At 50.0% G+C, this 16096-nt stretch overlaps 1 protein-coding gene across 1 annotated transcript; it reads left to right on the top strand.

Annotated features, from left to right (window-relative positions):
- The first annotated feature begins 6177 nt into the window (after positions 1-6177).
- On the top strand, positions 6178-15255 carry LOC107116317 (zinc finger protein 397-like). The gene is made up of 5 exons (XM_015418221.1): positions 6178-6813; positions 9244-9364; positions 11704-11861; positions 13297-13417; positions 13702-15255. The coding sequence occupies exons 1-5, from the start codon at positions 6178-6180 to the stop codon at positions 14373-14375; spliced, it is 1710 nt and encodes a 569-aa protein (XP_015273707.1). The 3' UTR covers positions 14376-15255.
- The last annotated feature ends 841 nt before the right edge of the window (positions 15256-16096 follow it).

Here is a 16096-nt window from a genome sequence, read left to right as displayed (position 1 = left end):
AACCAAAGGCCTGACGGAACAGCTGCCTTTTGCAGGCCTTGCAGAGCATTCTGTGTTGAGTGGCAAAGATGGGGATGGCGGGGTGCCTTTTTCTGGTGGATCCAGTCCTAGTTGGCTGATCTGTGTCCCAGAGAGTGGGGCTAGGAGACCCCGGCTGGACATGGCCCATAGGGTCCCTAGAGGGTTCGGTCTCATTCCTTGTGCTTTCAATTCTGGTATTTTCTGGGGGGTCTTTGAGAGTCTCAACACTATCTCTGCTGGAGTCTCAGTTCGGAAACATAGACAGACTAGAAATAATGCCTGTTGCGGAAATAAATACAACGGGATCTAGAAAGAGGCTCTGGGAGAGTGCTCTGGCTTTGGACAAACAGTGTCAGTTTCCTGTGGCGACCTCAGCAGGGTTTAATGACAGAGTCCACTGTTTTCTCCAGAGGGACTGATCTCTGCTACCTGAAGAGCATTTGTATGTTTGAGTTATCTGTAGCCCTCACCTGGAGAGTGGTAACCATTGTTACCCATTCTCCTCTCCCCTATGAGGTATGTTATGCAACTGAAAATCCCAACTGCCTTGCGGGGGTGTGTGTGTGGGGTGGAGTTTGAGGTGTGGAATGGACTGAAGTCCAATCAGCTTCCATATGCAAAAGACCAGGTTGTCGCAGCAGTTGTGGTGTGGGTGGGACCCGGGCTTTGCCTTCTGATTGGTGGCGATATATGCTGAGGAGCAGTGCCATCAGCCATACACTAAGGGAGTGCATTTTAGAATTAGAACTTTGGCACCCACTATTCAATTATATATAAGGAGAGATAAGAAATTGCTGCAAGGTTCACAAATTACAGTAAATAGACAATAATAAACTTGGTAACAGTGATGCTTCGTGATGTTTAATTCTTTGTTGTTTCAAAACACAGGACGTCACCCACAGAAGATGACATCAACAAGAACAAGAAGTACAAACATCTCGAGTGGTTGTTCGTTTCGATGGAACTCTTTGTCAACCAAAATTCGAATCTCTGGTTGTCTTATTATATTCAATAATGATATCAATCTTATCCAATACAGCTTCAACAGCGCACAGGCTAACAGGTCTTAATCCAATACAGCTTCAACAGCACACAGGCTAACAAGTCTTACATTCGGACAACAAGTCTCAGTTCGGGCCAGGAATGTGAGCGTCCCAAAGGCACTGGATGGGATTTCTCCCTGGTGTTCTCTCCTTCCATCAAACAGGAGCCTGGCACCATGGTTGACTTCAAAGAGGGAGAACTAAAGAATCTGGAAAAGGTCTCGACTATCAGCAGAAATCAGGGGGGTGACTCTGACCAGCGTGCTCTCTTGGACTGCGTCTGAGGTGGTGCTGAGTGCAGGCTCTCCCCCAGTGTCTGAATGGTGAGGTTCCTGGAGGCATTAGATGCGACTGAAGGGCCTTTTCCTCACAGCCCTGCTGCCTTCTAGTATGAAAGCCAAAGCTGGGAGAAACTGGCCTGGGCAGCAGAATGATGGATGGTGCAGAAGGTCTGGGTTCAAATTCTCCCATCCATGGCTTTGCCTGTTAGTGTTAGACATACATGCAGAGCAGTTTCTGTGTGAATGATAACTGTAGATGCAGCTCTGCTACCTACATGGGCTCAAGGCCTGTATTTTCCCAGGAACCCTACCTGGGCTGATCTGCTGCATATTGGGTTCGTATGTGCTAACATTCCCACAGTGCAAATGATCAAATCTCCAAAGCTCTAAACTTACCTCCCAGACTCCATGGTGAGGATAGGAAGAAAGAACTTTGCAAACATTGCAGAATCATCAGAAAAGGGACAAAGGGGAATATATTGCAGAAATGCACTGGAGAAACCATCCAAGGCCGCAATGCCTCCGTTCAGCTAGTACCAGTTCTGGTGGAGGCTTGAAGGCTCTCCTAAGGGAATGTGATTCCCTGACTTTTCAGGACTAGCTTTTTACTCCACCATACTGCAGTTCCAGCCTACTTTGCCACTGGCTGAGCATGGACAGAGTGCCTTCCTCGCCAGCCCCACCGAGCAATCCCCCTTTTTTGAGTCTGTGTTTTTTGGCCGTCAAGTCGCCGCCGGCCCCGCAGGGTTTTCAGGGCCAGCGACGTTCAGACCATCGCCTGGCTTCGTCAAACCTCCGGGCTCGGAGACAGCGGACACATCCCGGGCCAGGAGACGGAGCTCAAAGGAAGCATTTCTCCAGCAAGAGCGCCTGCTTCTTTGCCCTTCGGGGCTTGAGAGAGTTAAAGCGACAGAGCTGCGCTTCCTAGAGAGCCGGCACAAGTCCTCCCACTTCCGCCTCTGGGGACCGGCATCGCTGGCGGGAGAGCTGGAGGACCGAGGCTGGAGCAGGAGTAGGGAGGTGGAAGGGTAAAGAGGAAGATCTGTGGGGCGGCGGAGGAGGTGGAGAAAAGAGATCCCCTATGCCGGGCAGCCCCGTGAGGGGGGGTGGTCTCTGCTGTGGGTCTGGAGAGCAGAGCAGGTCCCGGAGGGGGGAAGACTTGGGAGGGGGGAGGTCGGGCGGGGCCCTTCTCTGCTCCCCGGCGGGAGGGCGGCCAGCTCCGGATCCGACCCTCTGAACGGGCGCGAATCTGCAGCAAGAAGCCGGGGGGGGGGGGGTGTTTCCGGTTTCCTAGGGATCTTCCTGATCTCTGGAGATACGAAACCCCTGCTCAAGGTACAGGAGAGATGGGCAGGCTGGAGTTTCTCCCGGTCCCTTGGCGACCCCAGTGGGAAGGGCGTGTGGGCTTCAAGGCGGAGTCTGGTAGGGCTGCAGAGGGCTTTGAGGCTGGGGAAGAGGAGTAGTACCCCATGGAGACCCCCCCCCCTACCTGTCCTCTCTGGGTCTTCCATTACTGAGCTTCTGTCCGTGGCGAAAAGCAGACTGAATCCCCTGGGGCGATAGGTAACCCTGGTGGGCAGATTTCAGCCTCTGCCTTCCTGAAATAATAGTTTGTGCGTTGTTGGGTAAATGGGATTCCTGTGGAGCAGGAGAAGATGTGGGGAGGGGGATATTAATTTAGCGAGGCCTTTGGCAATGGGGTGGGGGTGTCCCATCCAGGGGTCATTTCGTAGAAAAAGAGGTGCAGGAGCTCATTAGCATAACTCATTAGCGTAACTTATTTCCATATGCCACACCCCCTGACATCACCAGAAGTGTGTCAGAAGGCAACACCCACAGCTCAGGCTCCACTGGACTGTTGTGGATTGCTAGCTATTGGGGGGGGGGACGTGCAGGTCTGCCCTCACAGAGGAGGGAGAGCTTGTACCTGAATAAAACTTGGTCTTAAAGGTGCCACTGGACTGTTTTGGGCCGGGGGAGCTCTGCAACTTACATGGCTGCTTCTTTCTCTGACTGAGGGCTGCTGGGAGCAGGGAGTGGGGCTTGTTGCATGTGCCCACCCCTTGGGCTCTTTACTGCCGGAGCTCCGCTCCTGTGTGCTCCTGCAGGAAATGACCCCTGGTCCCATCATATGAAATTCCTGTGGGGTCATCAGGGTACCCTACCTGCCACCCCTAATTCCTGTCTCCTGATTTGTAGCTTTTTCAGCCCCCCTCCCCCTTGAGTGGGCAGATCAGGGGAGTCCCAAATGGAAAACTTGGGTATGGAGAGAGGTCAGGAATCCTTTTTCTTCAAGGCGTGTTCCTCAAAGGAAGAGGTCAGATGCCTTAACTGGAGTGGGTAGAGGCCCTTTTTGGGGAAGGAGGGAAATTCTCAGATGACTACAGCCTCTTAGGCAGCCTGCGCCTCTTCCTGCCCAGGTCTCCCACCTTAATATCTTTTCTCTGAAGGAACTTTTCAGGAGGACTTTTAATTAAGAAGGGATTCTGGTGTGATTTTCATGTTGGTCGTTTTTAAAGGTGACTGGTCATTTTTAAAGCTATTACTTTTAGTGTGTAATCTGCCCTGAGCATTATCAAGAGAGCAAAAGAGGTTGGCCGACCAAAGGTGAAGATCAAGGTAAGACAGCTTCAAGGGACTCCATCTTGGATGGTGTTTGCTGGAATGGCAGTTCTACAGCTCTTCCCATAAATGACATAAACAGAGGTCATTTCGGGGAGGATCGCGTAGGGGACCTGGCCCTCTTTGTGTCTTCTATTAGTGAGCTTTTCCCTGGGACTAAAAGCAGATTGAATCCCCTGTGGTGTCTCTGGGACAAAATGTAGCCCCGGTGGGCAGATTTCAGCATTGGCCTTCCTGAAAGGAATCTTTTTTCTGTTATTGGTAAATGGGATTCCTTTGCTGCAGGACGAGGTTTGCAAATATAAGGAGTCCCTCCTTTGGTGATGGGGTGGAGGTTTCGCATCACATCAGATTTCTGTGGGGCCATCAGGGCATCCCACCTGCCACCCCTAATTCCTTTTTGTCTCCTGACTTGTACCTTTTTCAGCTCCCTCCCATGTGTGGGCAGATCAGGAGAGTACCAAACAGAGAACTTGGGTGTGCAGAGGGGTCAGGAATCCTTTTTCCTCAAAGCAAGAGGTCAGTTTGCGAAGGAAGGAAATTCTCAATGACTGTATCCTCTCAGATCAAGATGGGTCCCTGTGTTAGTCTGTCTGTAGCAGTAGAAAAGAGCAAGAGTCCAGTAGCACCTTAAAGATTAACAAAATATGTGGCAGGGTATGAGCTCTCATGAATCACTGCTCACTTTTTCAGATACAGCTAGAATGAGAATCCATCTGTGCTATTTATTGGAAAGTGGAGTGATTTCAGATGCTGAATGACATTAGCAGGCAAATGACAATAGCAGGTGAATTACACTAGCAAATGTGACTGGATTTAGGTGAGACATGCAGAGACATGAAGAGGGGTAATAGGCGTGGAGAAATCAGCATTTGTAATGAGATAGGATACCTAGGTCTCGATTCAGTCCAGGTGGATGCATTGTCTTGAGCTTCAGTATCAGTTGAATTGAGACTAACGTTTCCTGTCTTACTACCAATGCTGATTTCTCAGAGCCAGTTTGGTGTAGTGGTTAAGTGTGTGGACTCTAATCTGGGTTTGATTCCCCACACTTGCACCTGGCTGGATGATCTTGGGCAAGCCATAGCTCTGATAAGAGCTGTTCTTGAAAAAGAGCAGTTTTTGTCAGAGCTCTCTCAGCCCCACCTACCTCACAGGATGTCTGTTGTGGGGAGGGGAAGGTAAAGGAATTTGTAAGTCGCTCTGAGACACCTTTGGGTAGTGAAGGGCAGGGTATAAATCCAATCTCTTCTTCCTCTTCTCCATGCCTATTACCCCTCTGCATGTCTCACCTAATCCAATCACACCTGCTATTGTCATTTGCCTACTAATGTCATTCAGCATCTGAAATCACTCCACTTTCTGATAAACAGCACAGATGGACTCCCATTCTAGCTGTATCTGAAGAAGTGATCAGTGCCTCATGAGAGCTCATACCCTACCACAAATTTTGTTAGTCTTTAAGGTGCTACTGGACTCTTGCTCTTTTCTACTGTATCCTCTTAGGCAGGGTGCACCTTTCCCTGCCGAAGTCTCCCACCTGAATGTCCTTTCTCTGAGAGCATAAGAAGGAACTTCTCAGGAGGACATTTTCATTAAGAAGGGATCCTGGTGTGATTTTCATGTTGAGTAATAGATGAGTTGTTGTTTTAAAAATTATTCTTTTCAGTTTGTAATCTGCCTTGAGCATTATTGAGAAAACGGGGCTTGAAATGAACCAAACAGGTCAGCAGACCAAAGGTGAGGATGAGGGAAGGCAGCTTCGGAGGACTCCATCTTGGATGGTGTTTGCTGATAAGGCAATTTCACAGCTCTTCCAATGAATGACGGTCATGTATAGGCAAGGCCGGCTCGTAAAGTTCTGTGGGTAGCTGTTAAAATAAATCATTTTAGTTAGCTTTTTAATTTATACATTTATTGCACTAGTAGATGCATGAAAGTAGTGCAGTTTTGTATATGAGTGGTGCATATGGGAAGAAGATCACGTGGGGGCCACCCACCGGCAGTTGACTGTGTCTCTTCTCTCTCTTTCCCATTTCTCCAGGAAGAAGCCCAGGCTGGAAAACATTAATATAAATTTCAGTTCTGCAGTGCCGTTCCTGAGGGATCGTTCTGAGGTGAAAATGGAGGCGCAAGATCACACATGCCCCAAATCAGGGGAGGTAACAGAGTGGGTAAGAAAAAGGCCTCAGGTCCTTCAGGTTGGGAGTATGAAGGGAATCCTGGAAAGGAGATCTGGAGATCCGGTTAGTCCACATGGAGTGGAGGGTTCCCTTTCCCTGGAGCAGTGGGAAGCCCAGTGGAAGGAATTCCTCAGGACAGTAGAGAGCTCTCACTCTCCATGGGGAATCCCCTCCTTGCCAGAGAAACCTTCACCTTGGAAAGATGCCAAGGCCTTCCTGGCCTCCTTCGAACAAGTGGCTGAAGCCTGTCAGTGGCCCCAGGAAGAGTGGGCGACCCAACTCCTGCCAGCCCTCAGTGGCAAAGCCGAGAAGGCCTTTAACAGTTTGGATGTCCCTGACAGAGAGAATTATGGGAAAGTGAAGGCAGCCATCTTGCGAGAGGATGCCCTGATCCAGGAGAAGCAGCGTCAGCAGTTCAGGAGTTTTTGCTACCAGGAGGCCGAGGGGCCACGAGGGGCTTACAGACGACTGCGGGAAATGTGCAGTGGGTGGCTGAGAGTGGAGAATCACAGCAAGGAGCAGATCCTGGAGCTCTTGGTCCTGGAGCAGCTGCTGAACGTCCTGCCCTCGGAGATCCGGAGTCGAGTGAGGGAGAGCAGACCCGATAGCTGCTCTCAGGCGGTGGCCCTGGCTGAGGAGTTCCTCTTAAGGCAGGAGAAGCAGGTGAGGGTGTTCTGCTGTGTCGGAGGGCCTGGGGTGGAGCCAGGGCTGAGATCCGGGGGGGGAGAAGGGGAAAACCAGGGTACAATGGAAAGATTGGTTGCAACATTTCCCTGGAAGCTGAATCCATAGATGGGGAGGAATTCTGCCTCAACCTGGGAACTGGTGTATGGACCTGTAAAGATGGTGCCACCCTAAAAGAGGAGGTCTTGGGGTTCTGGGTGCTCAAGATTCCTGCCCCACAGGTGAGAGGTGTGGCCTGGAGAGTCCAGAGGACCTCCTCCCATCTCCCTCCTTCCACATAATTCAATGGTTGCTGCTGCGTCTTGGGTCTTCTTGGTGGTGGTGCCTTCTTTGTGGAATTCACTACCCTAGGAGTGTTTTAGTTTAGCTTAGTTGATTTTTAGCCCACCCTCCCTTGCGAGCAGGCTCAGGGCGGGTAACAGCCATAACAATTAAACAGTTAAAATAATAAATATAGATTAACAACTAAAACAATATCAGATGGCGGCCGAAACAATAAGGCAGTTAATAGTTAATACAGCCCAAAGGGTTCTGTATCGGGTGCAACAGTGGATATTAAGATACTGTAGAAACAAATTGAGCGGGCCAAGGAGAGAAAACACAGAGGGAGGCCAGGCTGGGTGATTACCGCTGCCTCAACCATAGGCCTGGTGGAAAAGCTGTGTTCTACAGGCCCTGCAGAATTGGTTTAGATCCTGCAGGGCCTGGATCTTACTCGGGAAGAACATTTCACCAGGCTGGTGCCAGAGCTGAAAAGGCGCTTAGGGCTCTTTAGCTTGGAGAAACGACGACTGATGGGTGACATGATTGAGGTTTATAAGATTATGCATGGGAAAGAGCAGGTAGAGAAAGAGGTACTTTCCCCCCTTTCTCACAATACAAGAACTCGTGGGCACTCAATGAAATTGCTGAGCGGTCGGGTTAGAACGGATAAAAGGAAGTACTTCTTCACCCAAAGAGTGATTAACACATGGAATTCACTGTCACAGGAAGTGGTGGCGGCTACAAGCATGGACGGCTTCACAAGGGAATTAGATAAGCATATGGAGCAGAGGTCCATCAGTGGCTATTAGCCACAAGGTATAGATAGGGACTCTGGGCAAGTGATTCTCTGTCATCTTGGTGCTTGGGGGGGGGGTCAACAGTGGGAGGGCTTCTAATGTCCTGGCCCCACTGGTGGACCTCCTGATGGCACCTGGTATTTCTGGCCACTGTGTGATACAGAGTGTTGGACTGGATGGGCCTTTGGCCTGATCCAACATTGGCGTCTCTTATGTTCTTATGCTCTGGGGTTGAGGCTAGGTGGAATCTTTGGGGACAGGGATCACTAGTAGACTTTGATCTGTTGAGCACTGAGTTTTTTGGGGTGACGTGCCAGAAGAGACAGTCACTTAGCTATGAGCCTGCTTCGCGGGGAGGGCGGGGTACAAATTTGATAATAAGTAAATAAATAAAATAAATGTTGGTCCCAGACCACGTAGGGCTTTCAAGGTCAAAACCAATACCTTGAACTTGATCCGGTTCTCCACCTGGAGCCAGTGCAGCTGGCAGAGCACTGCTGTAACCTGGGCCTTTAATGATGTTCCAGTGAGGATACGAGCTGCTGCATTCTGAACCAGCTGGAATTTCCGGGTCAGTCTCAAGGGTAGTCCTGCATAGAATGAGTTACAGTAATCTAGCCTGGATGTTCCCTCTAAGCTGTGGAGTCTTGTGAGCAAAAACTCTACTTTGTGAGCGACTGGCATTAAAGCTGTGAGCAAGCAATTTGGATACTGCATAAATTAGTTTGCTCTGGAGCCCTCCTTCGTGAGCTAAGACAAAAATGTGTGAGCCGGAGGCTAAAAAACTGTGAGCTAGCTCACCCTAACTCAGCTTAGAGGGAACACTGGCTCAGGTGACCATTGCGTGGATCACTGTAGCTAAGTCTGGGGGAGAGAGGAAGGGAACCAGTTGCTTGACCTGGCATAGGTGAAAAAAAATGCCAGCTGAGAACCATTTGTGATTTGGGCCTCCAGAGAAAGGGAGGCCTCCAAAATCAAGCCCAGACTCTTCACTGTTGGCGTCGGTGTCAGTAACGTATTATCAAGAGCTGGGAGTTGGACCCCTAGACCTGCATTTCCCCGGCTCAGGTACAGGACCTCCGTCTTCGATGGATTCAATTTCAGTCGGCTCTGCTCCAACCAACCACAACCTCCAGACCCCTGGCTAAAATATCTGGGGCAGTATTCGCCTGTCCATCAACACATATTTGTGCTCAAAACATTTCATTATTCCTCAAGGAAGCTCTGTTTTGCTTTCTCCATATTACATACTGAGAAACCTGATATGGTCAGGGGGAAGAAGAACCTTCTGCCCCCCCCCCCCTTTTCACTCTGTTCTGAAAGGGCCCGTCCCTCTCTGGTGTTGCAGGCGCCCTTGGAGGAGATGGCTGGGACTGTCTTCAGGGCGGGCCAGGATCTGTCTGAAAGTGAGCAGAGGCATCCCACGATGGCCATCAAAGAAGAAGAGGGCGGAGAGGCCGGCCCACTGGGTAAGGAGGGAAGGAAGGAGGGGGGGCCTTCTGGGGCCTGAGATTGGGGAGTCTCGGAAGCTCCTTCTGGGGCTGAGCCCTACGAGGAAAGGCAAAGGGCCCTGGGAATGTTTAGTTTGGAGAAGAGGAGATTGAGTGGGGATATGATTGCTCTCCTTAAATATTTGAAAGGCTGTGATTTGGAGGAGGGCAAGGAGCTGTTCCAGTTGGCAGCAGAGGATAGGACCCGAAGCAACGGGTTTAAATTACATGTAGAAAGCTATCGGCTGGATATTAGGGGAAACTTTTTCACGGTCGGAGTGGTTCAAAGGTGGAATCAGCTGCCTAGGGAGGTGGTGAGCTCCCCTTCACTGGGCAGCTTTCAAGAAGAGGCTGGACGAATATTTGTCAGAGACGCTTTAGGCTGGTCCTGCATTGGGCAGGGGGTTGGACTAGATGGTCTGTATGGCCCCTTCCAACTCTGTGGTTCTCTCCTGTCAAGGGCCGCTTCCCTGTCCTTTCATTCCCCAGAGGACTTGATGTTCTCGGAGAAAGCACAGTTCCCATTGGCTCCTCCCTACGGGGTCACCCAGGAGCCTTTGAACCTCCCCAGTTTGTTCCCCCTTCCCCCTGTAGAAACCAGGGTGCTCCCGTTCGGACTCTGGTTTGTTTGATGAGGCTCTCCCCTTGTTTTTCAGAGGAAGAAAACCAACTCATGGCCTGCGTCACACACACACCTGTCTCAAAACTCTCTGGATTTTATGACACTTTTTAAAAAGTCATGGGAAGTCAGGGGGGAGGGGCTGTGGCTCAGTGGAAGAGCCTCTGCTCTCTTCGGGGAAGGGCCCGGGTTCAGTCCCTGGAACTCCCAACCGAAAGGATTAGGCAATAGGTAATGTGAAAGTCTTCTGCCTGAAACCCTGGAGGCCCTAGAAGCTAGAGAGGGTAGAAAGGGGGGCTGGGAAGAAAGGCACACGTGAGCTGCGGTTTCCAGACAGGATACGGAAAAGGGTCCTGGGGCTAAACTGGAGCATTTTTGGGGGGGGGGGGGGAGTGAGAGAGGGTGACATGCTGGTCCTTCCCAGGAGGATGTCAGTTTCCAAGCTGAGCTTTGAAAGTAAAAATGCCAAATGCAGAAGGTACAATTTTGCCTTCTAAGAGTTGCATCCCCTCCTTTGGGGTCCTCAGATGTCTCATGAGAGACACGAGGGGCAGGTGGCACATGGATGGGGGGGGTCTTTCTGTGATGGGGGGAGAAGCCACAGCTCAGCGCCACAGCCTGTGCATGGCACACGGGAGATTCCCTCTATCCTCTGGCATCTTCTCTGAAGCCAACCAAAATAGCATAGCTGGGAGAGATCCAGAGAGGTGGTGTCTTGAAGCTAGACTACTGGACTGCACTCCACAGGGGATGGGCCTTGAAGACAACTTGGAAGCTTCAAGTAATGCAGGACGCTGTAGCTCAAGTACTATCAGGAGTTAGGCAGAGTGAGCCACTCTAGTAATGGCCCCAATAGTTTCCAGGTTCAGTTCAAGGGCCCGGTTATCACCAGGAAACCCACAACTCTGCTGGGCAGCCAGTCCCATTACTCTATACATATGAAGGTATCTTCTGTGGAGTCTGTCAAGGCTGGTTGTCTACTCTGACTAAGGTCTCCAGGGTCCCAGGCAGAGACCTTCACATCGCTCCTACCTGGTGCCTTTAACTGGAGATGCCAGGGATTGAACTGGGGACCTTCTATACACCGAGCATGTGCTGTACTACCAAGCCATGACTCCTCTGTGCCAGCTCTGCTAACAGGAGGAACATTCTTTGACTGTGCCGCCATGCAAACAAATGAACTCACACATTCTCTTTGGTGTCTCCTCTCTAGCGGAACAGCCTTTCTGCCATTGTATAAACCATAAGAGGAATTTTTTTTCTAGGACTGGAGAGAAATCTGAAAAATTCATAATTAGCATGTTCCTTTACTCATTTAAAAAAGAAGTCACCATATACAGTCCTGCCAACCTAGCAGTTCGAAAGCAAGAAATTGCAAGTAGATAAATAGGGACCACTTCAGTGGGAAGGTAACAGCGTTCCGTGCACCTTGGTGTTTAGTCATGCCGGCCACATGACCACGGAAACGTCTTCGGACAGCACTGGCTCTTTGGCTTTGAAACGGAGATGAGCACCGCAACCCTAGAGTCTGATTCAACTGGGTTTCGAGCAAGGGAACCTTTACCTTTAACCATATACAGTCATACTGAAACCTTGTGATGTATAAATTAATCTGGGCAGAAATCTTGCACTTGGGCCATTTAAACCGGAAGCTGAATGTCTCTCTTCTCTCTCTTTCCTGTAATTGTCTTTTCTGAAGGGAGAAGTTCCGTGTGGAAGAGGATAACGTATTCTAGTCCTGTAGCACCAGTGCTGAGTGATCATTCGGGCCAAGAAATGGAGAAAGAGACTCCCAGAGTTTCCAAATTAGGGGAAGTATCAGAGGGGAGTGGAGAAGCCCCTCATTTCTTACAGGCTGTGAGTATCAGGGAGATCCTGCAGACGAGAACATCCAATGAATCAGCCTACAGAGGAGGGATCCCTTTCCCTCAAGCAGTGAGAAATCCAGTGGCAGGAATTCCTCAGGATGCTGGAGTCCTCTAACTTACTTCCCTTGCCAGAGAAACCTTCCCCCTGGGAGGATGCCAAGGCCTTTCTGGCCTCCTTTGAGCAAGTGGCCTGTCAGTGGCCCCAGGAAGAGGGGGTGACTCACCTACCAGCCCTCAGTGGCGATGCCAAGCAGGCCTTTAACAGGCTAGATGTCCAAGGCAGGAAGGATTATGGGAAGGTGAAGGCAGCCATCTTGCATGGGGAAGCCTTCAGCAGGGAGAAGCCGCATCAGCAGTTCAGGGGTTTCTGCCATCAGGGGGCCACTGGGGGCTTAAAGCTGACTTGGGAAGTGTGCCGTGGGTGGCTGAGTGTGGAGACTCATAGCAAGGGGCAGATCCTGGAGCAGCTGCTGAGCATCCTGCCCCCGGAGAGCCTGGTGAGGGAGAGCGGCCCAGAGAGCTGCTCCCAGGTGATGGCCCTGGCTGAGGAGCCAGTTTGGTGTAGTGGTTAAGTGCGTGGACTCTAATCTGGGAGAACCGGGTTTGATTCCCCACTCCACTTGCACCTGGCTGGATGACCTTGGGCAAGCTGTAGTTCTGATAAGAGCTGTCCTTGAAAAAGAGCAGTTTCTGTCAGAGCTCTCTCAGCCCCACCTGCCTCACAGGGTGTCTGTTGTGGGGAGGGGGAGGGAAAGGAGTTTGTAAGCTGCTGAGAGACTCCTCTGGGTAGTGAAGGGCGGGGTATAAATCTAATCTCTTCTTTTTAAGGTGGGGGGGGGCTTCTACTGTGTAGATCCTGAGTGCGGGAGGGCCTGGGGTGGATCTGGGGCTGAGATCTCTGTTCATATAAGGGGGGAGAAAGGGATAGCCGGTGTGCAAAGGAAAGGTTGGTTGCAGCATTTTCCTGGAAGCTGAATCCAGAGTTTTTAGGTGGGGAGGAATTTGTCTCCACCTGGGAACCAGTGGATGGGCTCGTATTGATGGAGTTCACCCTCCCCTGAAGGAGCAGGTCTTGGGCTTCTGGGTGCTCAAGATTCCTGCCCCCCCCCCGCCACCTCCACAGGTGAGAGGTGTGGTCTGGAGATTCCTAAAGACCTCCTCCCATTCAGTTTTGCTGCTGATATTATGTCTTGGGCCTTCTTGGTAGTGTTGCCTTCTTTGTGGAATTAAGTACATTAGGAGTAGTTTGCAATGTGGTACTCAAACCTTTTAATATTCCTTAAGGAAACTCTGTCTTGCTTTCTCCATATTACCTACTGATAAATCTGCCATAGTCAGGGTGGGGGAAAGAACCCTCCCCTCTGCGTTTCCCGCAGTCTTTGTCACTCTGCCCTGAAAGGATCCATCCCTCTCTGCTGTTGTAGGCACCGTTGGAGGAGGAAGCTGGGAATGTCTCCAAAGCCGGCCAGGATCTGTCTGAAAGTGAGCAGAGGCATCCCTTGATGGACATCAAACAAGAAGACGATGGAGAGGCTTGTCCACTTGGTAAGGAGGGAGGGAGGGAGGCCTCCTGGGGACTGAGATAGAGGAGTCTTGGGAAACTCCTTCAGGGGCTGAGCTCTTAAGGACTTGATATGCTCGAGAGAGGGGCTGGTGACTAAAGAAGAGATTGGGTGGATGAAGCCCAAGTCCCAGTGACTCTTTCCTATTGGGGTCACCTTGACGCTTTGGGGCTGTCCAAGTTCCTTGCCCTCTCCCCCTCCAGAAACCAGGGTGGTCCTCTGTGAGCTGTCTGGTTTGTTTGACATGACTTTCCCACCATTTTTCAGAAGCTGAAAGCCAACTCATGCCCCTTGTCACAGAATTGCCTGGATTTTATGATTCAGAAGAGAAGCCGTTTATCTGCTCGGGGGGCGAAAAGAGTTTCTCTGATGGAAATAAGGCTAATGTACATTTTCCAAAGCATAGCAGTATGAAGGCATCTAAATGCTTTCAGTGTGGAAAGTACTTCAGATACAAATCTCAACTCCTTGCACACCAAAGAACCCATGCAGGTGAGAACCTTTTCGAATGTTCACAGTGTGGAAAGAGATTCAATCAAAGTGGCAGTCTTCAGTGGCATCAAAGAATCCACACGGGGGATAAACCTTTTGAATGCTTGGATTGCGGAAAGAGATTCCGTCAGAGTTGCAATCTTCAGCAGCATCAAAGAATCCACACAGGGGAGAAACCTTTTGAATGCTTGGATTGCGGAAAGAGATTCCGTCAGAGTTGCAATCTTCAGCAGCATCAAAGAATCCACACAGGGGAGAAACCTTTTGAATGCTTGGATTGCGGAAAGAGATTCCGTCAGAGTTGCAATCTTCAGCAGCATCAAAGAATCCACACAGGGGAGAAACCTTTTGAATGCTCAGAATGTGGAAAGAAATTCACCTGGAGAGTCTGTTTACAGAAGCATCAAAGAGTCCACACTGGAGAGAATAACGTCAACAGCATCAAGTAACCCTCACAGGGCAGAAACCTTTGGGATACTCAAAGTGTGCAAAGAGCTTCAGTCAGTGTAGCCATCTTCAACGGTGTCAAAGAATCCACACGAGGAGAAACGTTATGGCTGCTAAGCCTGTGACAAGAGTCCACACAAAGTAAAACAATAAAAACTATTGGAAAGAGATTATATCTGCACAGAAACCTTACTTATAGCCATAGAAACAAGCAAGATTCATACAGGAGACATAGTATAAGTGCTGGGATTGTGGGAAGAGCTTTAGTTGTGATTAAAGCCTCAAACAGATCTCAAAGGGAAGAAAGCAAAGATGTACTCTGAGGGTGGAAGGAGATTCCAGACCAACTCCGCCCTCCTTAAGCACTGAGTAATCCACCTGAGAGAAGCCTCAAATGCTCAGTATGTGGAAGAACTTGAGGAAGAGATCAGGCCCCCATGTTCCTCACAGAATCCACACAGGGGTAAAACTTTCCGCTTGAACTGCCCTAGATTTGTTCTGTGAAGACTCCTTTTGGATTGTCCAGATGCGGTGGGCTCAGGCGGCTGTCAGATTTTCAGGGTCTCTCTAGTGGGATTAATTCAGATTTAAAGAAAAACTTGGTATATTCAAAGGGTGCCCCCAACAACATAACAGTATCCTAGAACTGGAAGAGTATCCTTGGCATTGTAAGTGAATGTTTTGAAATGTGAATCCCCCTTGAGTCTCACAGATCAGGGTCAGGAGGGAGAAGTCAAGTGCCCTTTTCTGTGTTTTGTGGGGGGTTTTACAGACTGGTGATGAGGAAATGTTTAAAAAATTAGTCCATTGCAAGGGTGTTATGTGTTTTCTAAAATGGTCTGTAAAAGTGTAGAAAGAAATCCTCTTGCTTCAGCCAGGCCTCTCCTGCCTCACCTGATCCCCATGTTTTACGTTGGGTTGCCAGAGTGTTGGGTTGCGGCCGGGTGGATCTGGGTTCCAGCCCACATTTGGCCAGTCACTAACATACCTCACGCCCGGGCAGGGCTCTTTTTGTAGCAGGAACTCCTTTGCATATTAGGCGACACACCCCTAATGTAGCCAATCCTCCAAGAGCTTACAGAGCTCTTCTTACAGGGGCTACTGTAAGCTCTTGGAGGATTGGCTACATTAGGGATGTGTCGCCTAATATGCAAAGGAGCTCCTGCTACAAAAAGAGCCCTGCCTCACGGGATTGCCATGAAGAATAAATGGTGTGCCTCTGGGGTGAGACCCTTCATTCATGAAATGTTTATGGATTGTTAAGTATGGAAATCTTTGGACTTTGCTGGTACACGGTAGGTCTTGGATTGGTTGTGTCTCTAATATTAACTTCTTTTTTTGGTTGATGTGGTAACACCAAAGCCATATTTTTGATTTTTGGCTTTTTGAGGAAAACCATCACATTTAGAGGGTAAAGAGAGGCAGAGGCAGCATCCTTGGTCATGCTCAGCAGTGGCTTCCAGGCTCACTTGGCATACCCAAGAGTGGAAGCAGGTGGGCAAAGGGAGGCATGGAGCTGGGCACCAGGAGAAAAAGAAGAGGGTGGGGCAGGAAGGGAAAGGAGAGAAGGAGAGGTGCTGACAGGCACCATCTTCCTGCAGTCTGAGTGGATGAGCTGCAAGGTATCAAGGGAACACCGTCTCTGGGGCTGTGATGCTCTGTATTCTTGGTGCTTGGGGGGTAACAGTGGGAGGGCTTCTGGAGTTCTGGTCCCACTGGTGGA

This window comes from Gekko japonicus, unplaced genomic scaffold, assembly GCF_001447785.1.
Source record: "Gekko japonicus isolate JY-2015 unplaced genomic scaffold, Gekko_japonicus_V1.1 scaffold2838, whole genome shotgun sequence".
In the NCBI taxonomy this organism is placed as follows: domain Eukaryota; kingdom Metazoa; phylum Chordata; class Lepidosauria; order Squamata; family Gekkonidae; genus Gekko; species Gekko japonicus.
Note: the sequence above shows the minus strand (reverse complement) of the source record. Positions and strands in the feature narration are given on the sequence as shown.

What these genes read in the sequence shown, in the direction of transcription:
- LOC107116317 (XM_015418221.1), top strand. Translation starts at nt 6,178, where the DNA reads ATGAAGGGAATCCTGGAAAGGAGATCTGGAGATCCGGTTAGTCCACAT. An exon ending in TCTTAAGGCAGGAGAAGCAG is followed by an intron (nt 6,814 to 9,243) that starts GTGAGGGTGTTC and finishes CTGGTGTTGCAG; the next exon opens with GCGCCCTTGGAGGAGATGGC. An exon ending in CCCCTCATTTCTTACAGGCT is followed by an intron (nt 11,862 to 13,296) that starts GTGAGTATCAGG and finishes CTGCTGTTGTAG; the next exon opens with GCACCGTTGGAGGAGGAAGC.